Source organism: Aegilops tauschii, chromosome 5 (genome assembly GCF_002575655.3).
Source record: "Aegilops tauschii subsp. strangulata cultivar AL8/78 chromosome 5, Aet v6.0, whole genome shotgun sequence".
NCBI classification, from domain to species: domain Eukaryota; kingdom Viridiplantae; phylum Streptophyta; class Magnoliopsida; order Poales; family Poaceae; genus Aegilops; species Aegilops tauschii.
The window spans coordinates 468,493,990-468,513,213 of record NC_053039.3 but is presented as its reverse complement, the minus strand read 5'-3'; the positions used below and the strand labels follow the sequence as shown (position 1 = coordinate 468,513,213).

Sequence of the window (19,224 nt, the reverse complement as noted above, 5' to 3'; positions counted from 1 at the left end):
AATATGTGTTTAGCTTGTCACCAGGCTGGGCTGGTGAGTCCTGGCCATCTCCGACCCGGCCCTGTCGGCCCACCCAGGTCCAGCCCTAAAATTCAGGGATGGGCTTGCCCGTGGGCCGGGCTTGGGCCTGAGTTTTGAGCCCACCAACACGGCCTGGACGGGCTTGGGCTTGGCATATTGGCATTTTAAGGAGAGGCCCGGCCCACGGCCCTAAGCCCTAAGGGCTTTTCAGGGCTTTTTACCAGATGGGCCGGGCTTGGGCTTGAAAAGTAGGCCCGATGGTAGGGCCTGGGAGGGCCTGGGCCTCAGTTTTCTGCCATGGGCTTTTTTAGGCCCGGCCCAAGCCTGGCCCGGCCCATGGCCAGGTATAGCTGGTGATGAGGAACATTAATAAGATAATTCTGATGCCATTGTCATCACCCAGGAAAAACAACATGCGGCGCGGGAAGAAAAGGAACTCAAAACTGCTTCAATTAATGTACTCCCTCCAAGCCAACTTTTTCCGTTAACCGGGATCATTAATATGCATGCATGCATGCAGGAAAGGAATGTGAAGGAACTAGCACATAGTTATTATGACTACATGCATGCAAGTATTAAATAAGTTGTTAGTATGAGAAAACATCATTAATTTTTGCCTCGATTACTGTTAGTGGCCTTGTATATATATGCAAAATGTAATTTTCATAGTGGCCTTGTATAAGGGAACGGAGGGAGTACTACAACTTCAAGGGTTAGTCGAGCAAATATATCATGAAGCAGATGAGCCTCCCATCTTGATCATCTCTGTCCACTAGTAAGATGCCCGTGCGTTGCACGGAACACTGAAATGCATTGATCCGGGAGTCGCTTATTTTATGTGGGGTAATCTCATGTGTAACAAATATCGATAGGTTTCTTCAGATATTATTTCTTCTCTAGGGCTCACAAGCATCTGGGTGAATAGTAAATGTAGGCAAATAGATATAAAAATATCTTTTGCAAACAAAAGCGTTCAAGTGTTCAACCTGCATCCAAAACTTTTGAAGAAATAACTCTTATTGTGCTTTGCAAAAAATAATCTTTAAGAATTATTTTTTGAGTATCGATTTTGTTTATTTTTTCTAGACCACCACGAATGTAACTCAGGATGACTTGGAAGGGGGCAGAGGAGATGGCGAGGAGGAGCGGGTCGTGGTGGTGGTTGGCAATGCAGCCCGAGAGAAGGCATGCGAGGAGTTGGGGGCAGACGGGCGCCGAAAGCGGCGACCTCTCCAGATCCTTATTGTTTTTTTCTGAGATGGCTAGACGAAGTGAGAGGGAGAGATGACTGAGCGTGAGAGGCAGGGGGTTATCTAAACAAGCGAGTGGAGTACGGGGGTCTTTTTGCAAAACTGACATAGCTTGTCTCAGATGCGTTGGATGTATATCGAATGGTTGTAAATGAAGGATGACAGGCACATCATCATCAATTCAGCTTTTTATAGGAGTAGAGATATCACACTGTCTGCTGAGCTCGCTTTGCGCCGCTAGTAAGAAAGAAAGAAATAAAGTACAAAAGAGATTTCCCTCTGGTTTCTAGAGAAACCTAGAGATTTATGATGTGGAAAAGATGCATCAAATCTGCATTGCCAGCTCGATGGCTCCGTGCTGGCCACAGAATCTGTTTGATTTGGTCAGCAATTCTCTTGCTTGATGTGTCACAGGTTCTTTGCATTGACCTGAGATGGCGATTTCTGGTCAGACTCTGGCCTTCGCAGAGCAGACAAGGATGCTTAGCTTCAGAGGTCAAAGGAATCAACTGGACTATTTGCAGCGGCCTTAACTTTCTCAGTCCACACAAATCACCACTCGTGCCAATGATACTGACCGTGCGTTGCGTGTCTGAACATTTTGTTTGAACAATCGAACCAAAGAGGAAATGATCTACAAGTCCAAATGATCAAGATATGTGCATAGATAGTAGTACTATTTCAGTCCCCTCAACTACGAACTGACGACCACTTGCACTACTTCAGTAAACACAGAGCAACATGATAACTTTGCTACACATTTCCATTCCCACTAACCAACACACCCAAAGAAAACACCAGAAATGTTCACACCAAGGGACTCAAAACACTGCACTTGGCACATGTAAACCTAAACGAAACGGCTACGGAAACTATAACACAGCTCACACCAAGTTAATTAAAATCACAGGAGTAACCAGGGAGTTTGGCGTTTCATTCAGGCGTCGGCGGAGAGCTGGCGCTTCTGCTTGGACAGCTTGGCCTGCAGCTTGTCGAGCTTGGCGCTCATGCTCTTCTGCTGCTCGCTCACCGACCCCTCCTGGGTGCTGCACATCTGCGGCTTCATCTTCAGGCTGAACCGCCTCGGGACATGGGACGCCCAGCCGCCGCCGCTCTTGCCACCGCCGCCGCCGCCGCGCCCCAGCTTCTCGATCTCCTGCCGCATGTCCGAGCACTCCTTCTCCAGCTCCGCCAGCCGCATCCTCATGTTGTCCATGCCCACCTTCAGCACCTGGTTCTCCCTCACGGCCGCCGACCACCCCCCGGCCTCGCCGGACATCGCCACCCCGCCGCTCCGCAGCGGCCTGGAGGACCCTTCCAGGTTGTCCGACACCAGCAGGCACCCCGCGATCGAGGTCCTCAGCTGCAGCTGCTCGAAGAAGAGGACCTGCACCACCACGCGCAGCGGCAGCCTCTCGTTCTGCGCCGCGTGGGTGCACGCCTCCAGGGACAGCTTCTGGCAGTCCATCAGCCGGCATAGCTGCTCCCGTTCGCCTTCTGATAGCCAGGAATGTGCCTGTGAGCAACACAAAATCAAAATGATGTCATGCAGCTGCAAATGCAGATTGTGCGTATGTCATGCAGATGCAGATAGAAGTAGGATACAAGATGTACCTTCAAGTACACATCAATGGCGCGGTAGAGGCCATCATCTAGTGGCCGGGCATACTCAGGCAAAGCAGATGCTAGAGCTTGGAATTTCGGAGGTTTCAGATTGACATCCGGTGCAACCTCTGCAAGATAGCCATCAAGCAGCTTAGCAACAGCAGTGATCGGTATCATGGAAGGGGACGCCATCATGTCATCGATGCACGGGGAGCAACCGCCGTTGGCTTGGTCCATTGCCAGAAAGTGCTCAAGAATCCTGTGCACGCACTCCACATTGTACAGTGTTTCCATGGTGTAAGAGTAGTTTGGCAGCAGTAGATCTTCCAGACTGGCCTGGTCAAGCTGCATGCCGACGCGCTTCTCCAAGTTGGCAATGCAGGTGGAGCTGGCTTTCAGAATCATGGATGTTTTAAGCAGCCCGAGCAAGAGTTTTGTAGGCACCAAACCCTTCTGAACAGGCAATAGTCTGTCGATCTCCTCAAGCAAGTTCCTCTGTTCTACATCAGAAAGAGTGCCAGCCAGGGGCATTGTTCCCATGCTGTTGCGCCTACTGAGTCCTGGGATGTACTTCCGCGCATAGTATGCCAAAGAACCAGCGATGATCTCAGGCCGTATGCGTCGAGACTCCATGCCAGATAGCAATCTCTTGTACATGGGAAAACTCAATGATGAAACATCGTCATACCACCAGTCTGAACTGAAGTTTCTGGGCCTGGCACCGGTGCTGATCCCATTCCACAGTACACTGCCTCCAGGGCTTTGCATGATGCCGTGTTCCCTTATCGGCCAGCCAAACAGGTTCGGATCAGTGGTTGCTTTCGATGCTAATGACTCGATGCATCTCTTAACAATTTGAAGATCTTCAGCATGAGGGAGAAGGTCATCGCAGGTTTCGAGGGCCTTCAAGGAATCTTTCCAGTTACGAAGCACCACCTGGTTAAGGAACATTTCTGTCTGTGCAATCAGGTTGTCATCAGATATTTCTTCAGTCATCTGGAGATGCTCAGAGGCACAACGCAGGTGGACGACATTTGCAGCAGATAGTTCTATTTTCACTCCATAGCAGAATCTTGCCACCATCTCAAATGATTTTGCACCCCCTGGGATATCATTTAGTTTGATGATGCTCTCTTCCTGGTCTGAACTCTCCTCAATCAACTGTTCAAGAACGGCACTTTTGGAAAGTAAAGGGAACTGCAAAGAGGATAACCAACATTAAGGAGAAAAACAGCCAGTGTATAGTGAAGGTCGACAAGTACAAGGTAAGAAAAATCAGTAAAGATGCATGAATGACCACTGAGAAAGTTAACAATGTCATGTGCATTTTTTCAAAAGATGAAATGTTGCCACAAATTAATTCTCCAAAAAGGAGTGCTTATCCTTCTTAATAAAGACAACATATATTCCTATAAATCCACATGTAGTTCCTTGCTGACTTATAATAGACAATGTTTGCATGTCACGAGAGACTAAAGTTTGTTAGTTCACCTTGATGCTTTGAACTACATCCTTTTTAATACCAAAACTTTAAATATCTTTCTTCTGGGGCTGTTTCTAGCGCCATAGAGGGCGAATAATTTACAGACACTAAGAGGAAATGCATATTACCTTATGAAGGTGGAAAGACATATCCCCAACCTCCACGGTAACATCACTGGGCAGTCCTGTTGTGCAGAACCTAGAAGGTTCAAAAGCAGAAGAAAAGTCAACATCACTATATCGGACGTATTTAAATACGAAACTTCACAGAGCACATTTGAACATATATATATCGACGGTAATGGTCCCTTTGATCTGATGCCACAAACAATGGTGCTAAAGGTGGTTGATTTCATGAAACATGGGAAGCTTGGGTTATCCATTTAAAACAAAATCCAAACCTGCTCCCTACTAAATAATTACATGTTGGTTGCATCGTCCTCTATAAATGAGGAACGATAGCATCTCGCTGCCAACCAATGTGATGTGGATCCATGAAAAACTGCAGGCGAGCCCCACCGGCCACCACAAACTGATTGCAGAAGCGGTCAACTGCATTCAACTGTGCATATTTCATATTTGTGGGTACAATAAGTGAATAACACCCCCACCATACTTGAATGGTGGAACTGTATCTAGCATGTGCAATGGGGCAGCAAAGCAGGGGAACAATACCGCAAGTCTTCCCTGATTTCGTGAGAAGTATTCCTCATCAACAAGTGTGTCGTCGGTAACAAAACGAAATTTGAAATTCCGGCTCACGCCTTCTTTTCAGCAATTTTTTTGGCAACTAGCATAGCATTTTTGAAACTAATGTTTTCAACCCTGAATTTTCTTTGTCAATCACCCATGCATGACAAGCAAGGAGGAGCAAGTAAACCAACTCTGCTAACCCAATCCCATGGTTTTGCAATTGAAAATAGGTGAATATGAAAGTGGCCTGTAGAGGAGTAGAAACAAAACGACTGCAGCAGATGCATCACGCAAGTGCAGTCCAGCCAAGCAAGCTAGACTTGTGAATTATGGCACCCCCAGACAGAGCTCCACCAAATTCGCACCAATTTGAGCAGAAACCCCAAGAGGCCAACCAATTACTCTGGTCCTAGTTTCTCCCCTAAATTCTTTCTTTCAGGTTTCAGCTAGTAGGAAAAGAAGGGCAGGAACAAGACAAGAAGGCCAAATTCTGTATCCGGGCAAGGGAGAGCGAGCATGTGTATGTACCGCAGAAATCAAATGAAAGCTAAATTAACGCAGAGAAGAACAACGTGCGAACAGGGAGGAAGTGAATAATGAGGGCAAGAAATTTACCACGCCTGTCCCTGCCTTCTGAAGGCGTCAGGCTTTGATCCCAGCTTGACCGACGCCGACGCCGACGCGGCCATCCTGGACGACGAGGGGCCCAAAGAAGGCTGTGGGAGTAGGACTCGAGCGCAGATGAAGAAGCCCCGACCACCAGTCGAAAGCTCAGGCCATGGCCTGGTCTGCCCCTTTCTCTCTCGCTCTCTCCCGCTGCCGCCGGAGTCAGCTCCCCGCGAAAGAAAGAAAGGGAGGGGAGGGGAGGGCAGGGCGCAGGGTCAGCAGCGATACATGGTTGGAGACTCTTTTGGCGACGGGCCTGCTGCTGATCCAACTACTCCTCCTCCTCCAATAAACCAAGCGGGGGTTGCAGAAAGAGGAGCACCAATTCAATTGAAGCAGTTGATGGTGGGCGCCGGCGCCGGGGGGATCACCTCACCTCACAATGGGGGTTGGGGAGGAGGCCAGCAGGCGAGTAGTTGGGTTGGGGGAGGAGGTGGAGGTGGGCTCTCTCTCTCTCTATTTCTCTCTCCTTGAAGACGGCAGTTTCTATTGTGTCTTCACCCTCCTCTGCTCCTCTCTCTCTCTCTCTCTCTCTCTCTCTCTGCTTTCGTGGGTGATTAAGAAGCTCTCGGGGAGTTTGATTAGAGGAGAGGTGGAGGTGGAGATGGAGAGGGGAAGCAGTTGGCGCTGTTTTTTTCCCCTCTAGTACTACTTCTACTCCTGTATTTTTTAGGGCTTGTGGTCACAGGGACAGCGCCATGACTGGGTGTAAACGAGCTGCAGAGATCTTTTTCCTTTTCTGGTGGCAATTCATTGCCAGCTCGACATTGTTTTGTTGCGAGGAGGAAGAAAAAGGAATCGGGTCAATTGGTAGTAGTAGGCGTCAGACGGAAGGGCCAGACGACAAGGGAAGGCAGACAAGGCAGCAGGTCAACTAATGGCTGGTTGTTATTATCAATCAATTATTTGGTTGGGTCGACAGGCGGAAATGTTGCGGCTGCAGAAATGCACGGCTGGTTCCCATCGATTGCAGCGGAAATGGTGGGAAATAAATTAGAGTAGTAGTAGGAATCTATACTTGTGTGATAGAGAAGGGGAAAATGTAGTAATGGCGCAAGTATCCCAAAGCTAGGAGTAGTAATATTTTTGGAAGGCGTTCTAGTATATTCCAGAAAAAAAAGGGTGTTTCTTTTTTCTTTGAAAAATAAGCAAGGTGCGTATGGGAGGAGCGGGGGGGGGGGGGGTGCGTTCCTGCCTGCCAGTCTGCTGCGTGGGTTGTTGGCGCGGGAGTCAATATTTCTACTGATGATGAGGAGGGCATTAAAGGCTCTGGAAATCTTGGGCTGCGTGTACACAGATTCTCTGAACGAGAGAGAGAGAGAGAGGCGGTGTGCCAGTACAGCCCGGCAACGTTTGTTTATGCATGCATCTTAGCCACCGCTTTGTCCTCTTGACCTCGATATATTTCCGGACGTCCGTAGCATTTTCAAATCTAGGTACGGTTGTCCTCTAGTTCTAGGGTTGCACACTTGTAGCTGCAAATCCTTTTGTTAAGAATCTTTGGAGGCGCAAATCAAATCGTCGTATATCTCATACTACTGCTATTTGTTTTTTGGGAAAAAAAAATGGAAGCTTGGGCTACCGGCAAATGTTGTTCTCGATTGGGGGTGCATGGCTTTAACCTTACGTAGTCGGTAGTATACGTACGTGCCTGGAGAAAACCCAAACCACCTTGGTGTGATAGGAGTAAAATAAAACAGGTGGCTTGTTTGGGGGCTAGCGTGGCAGTTGCGGGGTGCTTGCGTGTACGTGCAGATGCCGCCGCTGTTTGCCGCGCCCGGCTGGGTGCACAAGGAAGGTCAACTCGTTGGGACTAGCTCGATGCATGGATGCTGGGTGTTAATCCAGTTATTATGGTTTTGCACTTGTGATATAGTATGTGAATCAATCATTGTACGCAGTGTCCAAACGTACTCTAACATGAACACACATATGTCCACCACGGTTCAACGAAATTCAGTTCGGGACTATGTTACCAGCTTCGAGCATCTCTAGCAGACTCCGTATAATGCCCCGACCCGTAAAATAACCGTTAACATACGGGTCCGCGCGAAAAATATTGCCCTACCAGACCTCGCAAACACGTCGGACCCGTAAAAACTTTTGCAGGGCGCGGCAAAAGTCCCACCCCAACCCACGAAAATGCTGGTCCCCCTCGCCCCATCGGTGACTTGTATATAGAGGTAGCGGCTAGCGCGGAGGGGGGGGGGGGGGGCATTTCAGCCCGCACTCCCCACCTCCTCCACCGCCGCCTATGATTTCGGCCATACCAGCCGTCGGGATCACACCGGCGGGCCGCCACACGCCCGAGATTGTCCTCCACCACTTCCTCCTACCTCGGCCGGCCGGATAGTTACAGGTCGGCGGCTGTTTTGTCGCGGCTGCCGGATTTGGCGTTTCCGGCCACCGGTGGCTGCGCCAAGCCATGGATTGGTCGGGGAGCACCCCGCAAAGCCCCGGCAAAGCCGCAGCCCCGCATGCAGGTACTGATTCGTCCTCTAGCCGCCGCCGTCGGTTTGCCGGCAAGTACTCGGCCGACCGTTGTCCGGGCTCGTCGCTCGCGTAGCGGCTCGCTGATGCCGCTCATACGGTGCGACGACTGCAAGCAGACAGTGATACGCAGAACATCTAGCACGCCGAAACACCCTGGATGGGTATTCTTCAAATGCGAAAACGACGAGGTATGTTCTTGTTCAATTTCGATAGCTTATTGAGATGGTCATGTTTGTAGGAAGATGGATGCTCATTTTGCTCTTGAGAAGAAGAATGCATCGATTTATTGATAGAAAGAAACTTAATAGTTGTTCGTATACTCGTTGCTAGAATTGAGGCTAATGATGTGGCTGCATATGCAATTAAAGAAGAAACTAGAAGAGAAGCAACGTCTACTTCTTTAGAATCAAAGAAGAAGAATGAAGAATGCAAGATCAATAATCCGCGGATCAACAATGAATGCATGGAGAAGATGTTGATGCAACTACTGGGAGCAGTTATGAAAGTTGGATATCTTCTAAAATGCATGATTGTGGTTCTTGTTTTTTTTTGTCTTACTATTCTAGCAAAGATTTGGTGAATTATTTATGTATCCAATATCCTTGAAGAAAATAAAGATGCAAAGAAATGTGTTTTCATGCCCTAAATTGAAATGCAAATTACTGATTTGCGGGCCGGCGGTTTACGGGTCCGCTTTTGCGGGGTCTGCTCGGCCGCCGCCCGCGCCGGCCCGCAAAACCGCTTTTCCGCGAACTGTATACGCAGTTTACGGTCGACATTATACGTGGTCTGTTAGAGATGCTCTTAGATGTACTATCTGTAATCACTACTTCCCTCCGTTAACTAATATAAGGCGTTTTGGATCATTATTAAAATAGCGATCCAGCGGGGGCTGGGCGGGGGTTTTCCCCTGCCCTATGCTGTTTCGTTGCATAAATCAAATCAAATTCCATCGCATCGGTAGTTCAAAACATCTCATATATTGGGGGTGATAAACACAACGAAGCGAAGAGGTTTAAGATCTTCCCATCTACTTTGAGCGCTCAAATTTGCGGACCATCTTGGCGTAGATAGATTCTTTTCTTTTCTTTCTACTGAAGGCCATCCTGTGCAATGCAAGGAGATACGACGCACGTTGGTGGCGCATGTTTGAGCCGTACGCCACGACTCACGAGCACATCGGGGAAACTAAACCATCCCAAAACAATAATTTTCTATGCTATGCCCCAGGTGTAATAGCATGGGCAGACATGCGTGCAGATGACGCCGTTGCTTGTCAACTCCTCGATCGGGGTTTGTAGAGTCTCCCGTTACGTTAGCCGGCGGTGTATTATCCAAGTTATGACTACTCCCCCAATCTTATCGCCACATGCGTACGGATTGCCACGCGACCTAGTTTTTTTTTCATCGAAGTTCGGACTTTATTCAAAATAACAGTAGTCGGTTACAATCTGCCCGTAGGCTGGGTCGGATAAAATCCGGGCTGCTCTCTAGCCAGCATTCCGTCCCATCAAGTGTACATGCACGCTGAGCACAAAAATGGGCCGGCACATTTTGTTTCCCTACCAACATGTCGAACCGAAAAAGAAGTAAAAGTAACGACGTACTCCACTAACTCTCTAAAGATGGGCGAAGCAACCGATCTAGAATTGCCTCGCGAGTTCCAGATGTCGACCAACTGTGAGCAGTCCACCTCCATGATCACATGTGAGAAACCTCGGAGTTGGGCGAAGATGACCCCCTCCCAAAAGGCCAGTAGCTCGGCGATGAAAGGGTCGAAGCGCCTGGCAAAGGCTTACACCATGCTCCTAGGAAAGAGAGGTGAGAGCGAGCCACCCCCCCCCCCTCCCCTCCCCTAGTCGTATCTGCATACACTGATCCATCAGTGTTTATAGTGATACATCCCGCCTCCGGAGGACGCCAACCCTGGCTCGCAGTCCTGGTCCGTCATCCCGGGATGTCGATGATGGAGAGAGCTTCATGCACCCGTTTCAGCGCCGTGGCCGGGTCATACCCGTCTCGGCCATGAGTCCAGTTATTCCTTGAAGTCCAAATAGAGTGCATGATGGAGATGATTTTGCACCGTGTATCATCAGAGAACAAGCTGTCCAACAGAATGTCATGAGCCCAAGTATCGGGGTGCAGCTGTGGTAGCTGGAAGCCGAAGCGGTCCTTAGCTGCTGCCCAAAATTTCCTTGCATGAGTGCAAGAAACAAGCGCATGCAGCAGATTCTCATCCATGGCCATGCAGATGTCACACCGGCCGCTGGTTTTGATATGCCTGTACTGCAAGGTCACCGAGTCCGGTAAGATGCCTCTGAGAACTCGCCACCAGAACACTCTAACCTTCGGTAGCACATGGATCTTTCAAAGTGCAGTCCACAGCTCTCTGTTTGCCGATGAAGATTCCGTTATCGTCCCTTCCTCTATGGAGCTAGGCTCGTTGCGAGTCATAAGAGATCGATACGCTGACTTTACAGAGTAGTTTCCTGACTTTTCCAAGTCCCATGCCAAGATGTCTTCCCCTCCCACAGAATTGAGGGGAATATTCAAGATTGCCTCTGCGTCAGGATGTAGGAAATTTTGGCGTATTAGTTCCTCATCCCAATTGCTGCTCCACGAAATTTTGGCGTATTAGTCCGACCACCCCGGCCCGTCGACGCGACCTAGCTAGACGTGGCTCATAGCGTCCCTTTTCTTTTCGACACCGCGAATTCCAGCCCTGACAAAATTGTGTTCGAGCTTCCAAGCAAGCCCCTACACTACACGGTCTACACCACACATCATAGCCGGAAGCACCAAGCCGGTCGGCACCAACGCGCACGGTAACAAGACAATCATTTGGTACCAAAAGAAAGGGAGATGAGATCCACCGTCGCACACGCCCGACGAACCGTATTTGCATGCAATCTGACTGTTATCCGTCCGAGACCACACGAGAAAAGTGTCGCCCTACTACCACTACGAACTGCCGCTGGTGCTTCCAACCGAAAGCGAGAAACGACGACGGGGGTGGTTGACGGACGCACCCACATTCCAGCCTGTGTAAACGAGTCCGCCGGCCACCTAAAGGTCAAACGGTTCTCATCTCATCTGGTCCATCGGCCTGTTCCACCACCACGCCATGATCGACCGTCGCGTCGACGGCGGTCGGACCACCGCCGTGCGCCACGACGGGTCTCGGCGTTTACAGAAAAAAAAAATGCAGCGTTGATGATGATGCTACAAACGGTATGCAAAATTGGTGGGTGAGGGGCGCTGCTGTTGCTGCATTGCTGCTCCAGGAACATACGCTGGTGAAACTGGAGCTTGGCTGTTTTCTTTTGTTTTTGAAGAAGAAGAAGAAAAAGGAGGGCGGCTGCTGTTAATCCAACCGAAATTTCAAGTGTGAGGTACGGCATCATCTGCATCCTGCGTCAATGCTGGGCTGGAGCGGCTCAGGGTAGCTGCATCAAGACTGGGCCATCTGCGCACCAAAATCAACATGAATGAAGGGAGTCAGAATCTCTCATGGAGCAGCCAGCAAACATAATAATCTTTCAACAATGCCAAAGGCATGCATGCGCTTAAAATCAACACTAATACTATTCACCTAACATCTCAGTGAGCTTTGATGTCAAGATAATTAATGATACCTTTACCTAGTTCTGATATATCTGTCCAGGAGACCACATGACAAAACACATAAAAACAAGGTCAAAAGGCACAAGCATATACTAAGTGGATCCCACTTGCTTCATGTTTTTATGGCCCTGGTCATGGTTTGGTCAGCTATAGTAATTTTTTGTCCGTGGTAATGCCTGATTTAAATCCTTGACAGTTCGAGCAGAGGACTATTTACAAGTATAACAAGAAAAAAATAGCCAATCACTATTCGACTAAATTAATAGTACAAAGTCATCAAAACCTGGTCAAGTTTATTGCTTGTTTCTGGCTAACTTGAGAACATACTGTTTCAGAGGGTTTTTTTTCATGGCCTCAATATTATTCATGACTAATCCCTCCAGTGATGAAAGAGCGACGATTTTTGTTTCTCAAATTTAATAATGTACCACTTCAACCACTAATATTATTATTGTACATTCGAGAGATGATGTAACCATTTTTTTATGGCGTCTTTGCTCATATCATTTTCATATATCCAAACTACATATGCTACTAGCCAATAACTATGATCAAAATAATATGGTTTGACTGGGGGAAATAACATGCATGAGTGAGTGCAAATAACAATAAAAACATGAATTATATCTACTTTAGAAAATCATAATCTTACTCCATAAGTCAACGATTTTTATGAAAAATTGCTCAATTTAGCATTCTTTCTAACCAGGTATAACCAATCGGTTACTGAGAAATTTCCAACATCTCAAAGAAGCACCATTGGACATGTAACTAGAAATTATAAGACTAGGGCTATTACCAGTTCTGTAACGTTTCTGTTCCTTACTGCTTCAGCGAAAGCTTGCGCAGCTTGGGCATCTGCTTCTGCCGCCTCTGCTTCTCTCGTCGCTGCTTCAGCTTCTGCCATGAGAGCCTCTGCCTCTGCAACTGCACGAGCAGCAGCGGATGCAGCCTCTTCGGCGGTCATGGTTATCATATGCGCCAATTCAGCATCAACTTGAGATTTTGTAAAGGTTTTAATATCATCACTCTCTATTTTCTGGGGCTCTCTTTGCATGTCTTCTAGCAGCAGTGTTTCGGGGCTTCGTCCCTCAGAGTACATTGAACCAGGTGCAGGTGCAATCCTGTACTTCCGATTAACCTGCAATATTCATAGTGGCATACTAAAATGGCCTGTAGTCTATACTTTTCATACGAATAACTATATCCTAAGCTGAGATAACAGCAGTCCATTCCTCATGGCTTAAGCCACTTCACATGCCCACAGAATTTGCAGAACCAAGCAGCTGGTTGGCTCAAAATTCAAAAGGGATAAAGAATAAGCACCAAGTGATAAGTCACGAACAACAGTAATCCCAGCAACCAAAAAACACTTCCACCATTTTAGTACAAATAAATTACAAAATTGCAATTCAATGAGATTCCACATGAAACCGAATAGGAAATCATTATGCAAAACTAATTGGTGTTATCTGGCACACATGTTTGGCATTGTTCTTGTAGTCTAATAGAGTATGGTACACACATAAATAAGTGTATGCATATTTCGGTACACATATGCAATTATGCTGAAACATGCACATATTGGAAATGATTCGTAGATTCTGGCATTCTGCTTTAGTAAATATGCCATCGATGCCAACTATTCAGTTGAATGAAATTAGTCTTCCAAATGTTCTCATGAAGTAGGTGGTATAGAAGTAATTAATTAGTTTGACGCTGCTCCATGAGTGGTGACCAAATAGTTCCAACTCAAACATCAATACTGTAATAGCTTTATTATTCCTCTAGAAAGGATACATATGAAGTTAAGAACTAAAAGGGCATTACCTCTATCAGTTCTCCACTGGTGGTCAAGTCCTTCAGGTTTGCAGACAACATGCGATCAAAATCACTAGGTGGCCAATATTCCTCCTATTTGGAACCAGGTTACTAAAGTTATCACATGAAAGGTGAAAGCAAACAAGGGTAAGTGCAATATGTTCCTACAAGATTTCTATTAGCAAAAGGGAGCAACTGCAAACACGGTCATCTCTTCAAAATGACATCAAAGCTCTACAAGAAGTAATGATGTTTGATCAGCAAGGAACAGGAAAGAGGAGCTCTACTGGATAGTGTCTAGACCATGAACGTCATGCTTAGCCAACCCGGGTTTGAGCCTCCTTACTCTAAAGGAATGAAATCTGTGTGACGTCTCTCCTCTCTGTCGCATTCTTTTTAGCAAAGGGGAAAGAAAAGGATGCAGCAATTCATTAAAGAAAAGATGGATCAGTAGCTGAGGTAGGGTTACAAAACTGGAATCAGGTAGGGCATGGCTTTGGGTCAGTCTCCAAGGCAAGAAAACTGATTCACATTTCCTGCATTTTGAATTCCTTTTTTTTAAGAATGATTACATATTTAAAGTTGGCAATGATGTTCAGGAAACCAGAACCAGTCCAGTTCTGCTTACTGCTCGGTTCTACCATGTTTTCGACACCCTGGTTGTGGCAGCCAGCAGATAGAAGAGACTATAGTATGTTGATTGCCCAACAGAAAATTGCAGGATATCTTGAGGTACCAGACTTGTTTTATTATGGAATTCTACTAGTTGCTATATGTGAGCTCATTTTGGTACAATAGAGTCAGGCTAAATATAGTTTTTATTTTTGGTAAGAACTCTGTTTGCATAGGATTTCATTTACTGCCCATTAGTCCATTGATACTATTTTTCTCTCTTTGTGGTGCTGACTCACGGGCGACCAAACCCTCTCCAAAAACTGTCGAATAGTCCAAAGAATTTTTTGTCAGTCGAGACAATGAACCCATACACGAGAAGCTGGCATGGGCTGACTAAATATAAGTACATAAAAATGAACATTAACAAAAATAAACACTTCCGTAAAAAAATGTAAACAGTAGCTAAGCAAGAAGACAACAATAAGAAAGTTTACAGAGATTGCAAAATATATGCCTCGAGTTCTAGAGAGAAAATAAAATAAAACGAGGATGCAAACCTCTATGTACTTAGCAATCGTAGTGCTGTGTGACCCTGTAGGCTCATTCAAGTTCTTGACAGATTCCAATATGATATTGTTTAGCCTGCAGGCAAGCCATTAAAACAGTGAAGCATCCATAATAACTTGTCTTGGATAGCACTGTGTGACAAGTAATAACTGTCAGGATTTATGGTATACAATGTTATATAAGTATGATTACCTTGACCGCGATTTCTTTGGAATTGAAACATTCCACAGTTCACTTGACACTGATGCTATAGGCTGTTCATCAACAATTTCGTCATCAACATCAGAAGCAACTGTGCTCTTTGCCATTGGGTGATCATTCCTCCTTGGAGTAGCTCGGTTCTTCTTCATGGCAGTCCTTCCCTTATCCATAGAGCCTGATTCGGTGAAAAATACGTTGATGTTGCGCCACTTGTCCTAAGTAGTATTTAGCAGACAAAAGGCATGCACGTCAATAACTAAAGATGATATATGGAATTTAAAATTAAACAAAACATGATTTGCAAGAAGAGAAATTTTGGATGGCCCTTATTGAAGTAAGTGACCTCAACAAAAATGCAGTGGCGTGTAAACAGTTCTAACCTTTAGATCAACATTTGACCGGCAGCTCAAGATGGACCTGAAGTCATCATCTTTCAATATCAGGCGCCAACTTCCCACTCCATACCTTGCTATGCCAGCTCTAAGAGCAGCCTCTTCCTCTGAAGTCCACTTTTGCTTTCGAGCACCCATGCTTAGGACCAATCTCCTCTGTCAGATACAATACGAACACGAGGTTGGACCTTCTGACCTGAATTCATTACATCAGAACATTTTCAATACTTGCAGAACAAACAACATGTATGATGGCGAGTGCTGGATTACATTTGGTCGATACCCACAGCAAACACTGAATATTCTTAAATCTCCTAAATAAGGATATCTTGCCCGAAATATAACATGCAGAAAACATCATACATAAGTAAGAGAACTAGGATCATAGCCCCCTTTTTGGTTAATAATGCAATATACTAGGTTCATAGCAAATTTCATATACCAAACAATGGGGGAAGTGATGAAGTACCATCTGAAATCTGGGAAAATCTATAGTCCTTAAAAGAATAGTTGCTGTTTAATACCAAAGACGTTCTATTTCGCTCATTGTAAAATACAGCCATCATTTCCTTAGTGATACACATTTGATCACAACGGTACTTTGATACCAACGAAATAATGGCCCTTAAGATATGGCGAAACAAAGCTGCAAATTAGGTTTACAGGATAAATTCAAATTAGTTATTCATCGGAAATAATGTGAGAAGCTAAAACATGTGGTGACTAGGCCGGGGGTAATTAAAACTTCCACTTTCAGATAGAAAACATGTAGTGACTTCGATCATTCGATGCATCTTCGGATAAGCGCAAGTTGCAAGCACTGTTTCATATGGTTGTACCGTATGATGCAACGCCCAGGAGGCTTGCCCACTGGTCTTCCCTTATTAAAAAGAAACACAGTTTGATACATGACAAATTTCATTGCTACGTCGACAAGTGCCTAATGGCTCAAGCAAACTATGAGAAATAACAATAGAAGACATAAAACATAGCCATTATAACTAATAAGAGCAATAACGATGGGCATTTAACAAAGCTATTTGCTCCACCATCTCTGTTTTAGGAAACACATCCAGACATTATTGAAGTACTGGTAAAGTGCCATTGGTTCCTAATAACAGCTTAAGTATCTGTTAGGCTGCTCGTCAAATTGAACAAATTATCAGCGCAGAAATTGATGCATATGGGACATACATGGCTCATTCATCATCAGAAATAGAAAATATGACTCGGCACCTAAACGACTGCTGTGGACTATGACCAAACCCTAGCGTCACATACACGGTGGCGATGTGATAGTCTTGCCTAGTGCATCAGTATCACCAAGAAAGTTCACCCCATATTTCAGATTTGACCAAACTGACATGCCGAAGGGAGTCTTTCAAACAGAGATTAATGCTGGACAGTGAAACTTGGTACACGCAAAATCACTTAAAAACCGTTGCTGTGCAGAATCTAATCTAATATGCCTACAAAGGACAGAACTTTACACTTTACAGAGACTAGCATTGGCCAAGAAATAACACAGTAATGATGAAACATATAGTCCACACAGAACCATCTAGATACACAGCACGATGCGTCCACAATCAAATCCCAATCGCAGTAAAAAAACACCATGATGCTTGATTTTGTAGTTAGATCTAAATCAGCTAAACCGGGCATAATAATCGAATATGTCACACCAAACTTCGTGTCGAACAGAGCACGTACGGAGGGTTTACTGCCGGCTTCTCGGCCCCAATGCTCGCGCCACGTTAATCGCGGCCAGGAACTACGGGGCGCCTATGCAGTCGCTCGCCTGGCGATTCCGAGGCCAAGAACCGTATCAGCACAATACGATTGATCGGAGGAAGACGCTGTTCAAAGGGCAAGAAAATAAAGAGAGAGCCCAAACAGAGTCGGGGGTAGCCGGAACGGATTTGGGGGGAGAAAGGGTGCGTGCGAGGGATCGCGCGAGTAGTTCCAATCCGAGGAGGAAAGTTAGGGATTTGTTTCGAGAATCGTCGACGAGATATTACCTTGGCGGCTGCTCGGTGCCGGCTGGCATTGAGAGAGCTTGGTGGCAGGAGGGGGCACGACGAGACGAGGGCAGAGAAGAAAGGAAGGGCAAAGAGGAAACTTTTCTTCCGGAGGATGGGATTTTACCAGGGCTCTGTTTCTCCCCTTCCTTTTCCTTAGGGTGTTAACAGAGTGCTCTTCTTGAATTATACTACTACTCCTTTCGATCCACATTAATTGTCGTTGATTTAGCACAACTTTAATATGTTTTCTTCCTGTGGATGTCCATAACAAAAATGACCGCCTTGTCCAGCTACTCCCTCCCCTGCAAAGTAATCGAAATTCTAGATCTCATAAGACTAATACGGTGTTTTATATATTAATATGTTTTTCCCATATAAATTTTACTTCCGACAAATCTAGAACTTCAATTATTCTAGAAGATAGTGCTGAGTACACTCGCTCTTCTCTACTTTTATGTATGGGTTTATGTTTATTTTTGTAAACGGGGTTAGAAATAAAAATATCGGAGCAACAAAGAGTCCAATTCACCACATCCGAACTATGATTTTGGTTTAAATGTTGTTTCTCCCATGGTCGATCCATGGCTCAAGAACCATGCTGCCAATGAGCCCAACTCTCTATTTTCGTTCTCTTCTCCGTTGCATTTCCATGGGTTTTCCTTCCTTTTGTCATATTTCGCTCAAAGGATCGAATGAAAATAGTGCATCAAGTTATTCGTTAGGGACAATCTTTCCCAAGGATTCAAGATGGGGAAGCCTAGAGTCAATGACTCCAACTATCATCCATGTACAATCCATAGTAGACCTGATGAGGTCATCCTTACTATAGTTACATCCACAACCCCTACACCAGCTCAAGTTTCAGAAATACAAGGATCAATGACTAGAGCCTAATTATTATGTTCCTTAATTTCTAGGAACTTCCACTATTGTTCATGAGAATGTGATGATGCCTAGTCAGATGTATTTGCATTACCCAAAAATGGAGGGACTAGCATGGACAAGTATGACACACACCAGAGTATGATCAAGCATGGAGATGGCAATAGACACGCAAGGAGCAAAGACAGAGCTTCAAGTGGTGATTTCAGGACTTTGAAGCCACCATGGTGACACGTAAGGGACATGAATAAAAAAAATACAAGATGACACTTTATAATTTCGTCCATAGTCATCTATAGGTGTTGTCTCACCTTAGTTTTTGGTTGGGTCCATGTATTTTTGGAGTAAAAGACTAAGTGCAGTTTTTATAGTTCGTTTTTAGAGAGGAGATTGACTTAAGGTTGGATTCGACCCCCTTCCCATCCTTGAGCTAGCTAAATCTCCATTTTCCACTCCTAAAATACCCCCGCTCCTTAGGGTGTTGTTTTAGGGTTTGGTTTTGTGTGATCGAGTTTAGTGTTTGCTACTCTTTGCCATAGACATGAGAGTCAGTGAGACCTCGTGTACCACACATCCTGATGAGTGGTATTTTTACACTCCTCTACCCTTTGTTTAAACCAAGATATTCGCTCCGATATTGCCACTAATGACTAATGAAAGCATAGGATTCCACAAATCCTCTCTTTTTTGTGTTTCTGTAAGAGATGGGCTAAATATGGATGAAATCAAATGAGAACATGAAAAGGAGTGAAGCAGGAGATAGAAGAAATCAGGAGGAGGCGCACTAGAAGCAACAGAGCAAAAGACAACGTTTCACGCGACCGCGACCGCTCGCATGAGCGGTCGTATGGCGTGGAAACCGAGGCTTCTCGTCCATCTGAACAACTT

General features: G+C 45.7%; 2 protein-coding genes across 4 annotated transcripts; both read right to left on the bottom strand.

Moving 5' to 3' along the window:
• Positions 1-1,906: 1,906 nt before the first annotated feature.
• LOC109738105 (BTB/POZ domain-containing protein At1g30440) lies at positions 1,907-6,502 on the bottom strand. The gene is made up of 4 exons (XM_020297200.4): positions 5,667-6,502; positions 4,488-4,557; positions 2,886-4,073; positions 1,907-2,787 (listed from the first exon to the last, which is right to left on the bottom strand). Exons 1-4 carry the CDS (start codon positions 5,738-5,740, stop codon positions 2,209-2,211), a joined length of 1,911 nt encoding a protein of 636 aa, XP_020152789.1. The 5' UTR covers positions 5,741-6,502; the 3' UTR covers positions 1,907-2,208.
• A 4,533-nt stretch (positions 6,503-11,035) lies between these two features.
• On the bottom strand, positions 11,036-17,608 carry LOC109738107 (single myb histone 5). 3 transcript variants are annotated; one of them, XM_040390858.2, is made up of 7 exons: positions 17,452-17,608; positions 15,419-15,586; positions 15,030-15,253; positions 14,828-14,912; positions 13,665-13,748; positions 12,634-12,975; positions 11,036-11,676 (listed from the first exon to the last, which is right to left on the bottom strand). In XM_040390858.2, the coding sequence occupies exons 2-7, from the start codon at positions 15,566-15,568 to the stop codon at positions 11,662-11,664; spliced, it is 900 nt and encodes a 299-aa protein (XP_040246792.1). In that variant the 5' UTR covers positions 15,569-15,586; positions 17,452-17,608; the 3' UTR covers positions 11,036-11,661. The 3 variants fall into 3 exon arrangements, with proteins under 3 accessions (XP_040246792.1, XP_020152791.1, XP_040246791.1); XM_020297202.3 differs by having other exon boundaries at positions 15,419-15,626; positions 17,452-17,567; XM_040390857.3 differs by lacking the exon at positions 17,452-17,608 and adding an exon at positions 17,144-17,417 and having other exon boundaries at positions 15,419-15,626.
• Between the last annotated feature and the right edge of the window lie 1,616 nt (positions 17,609-19,224).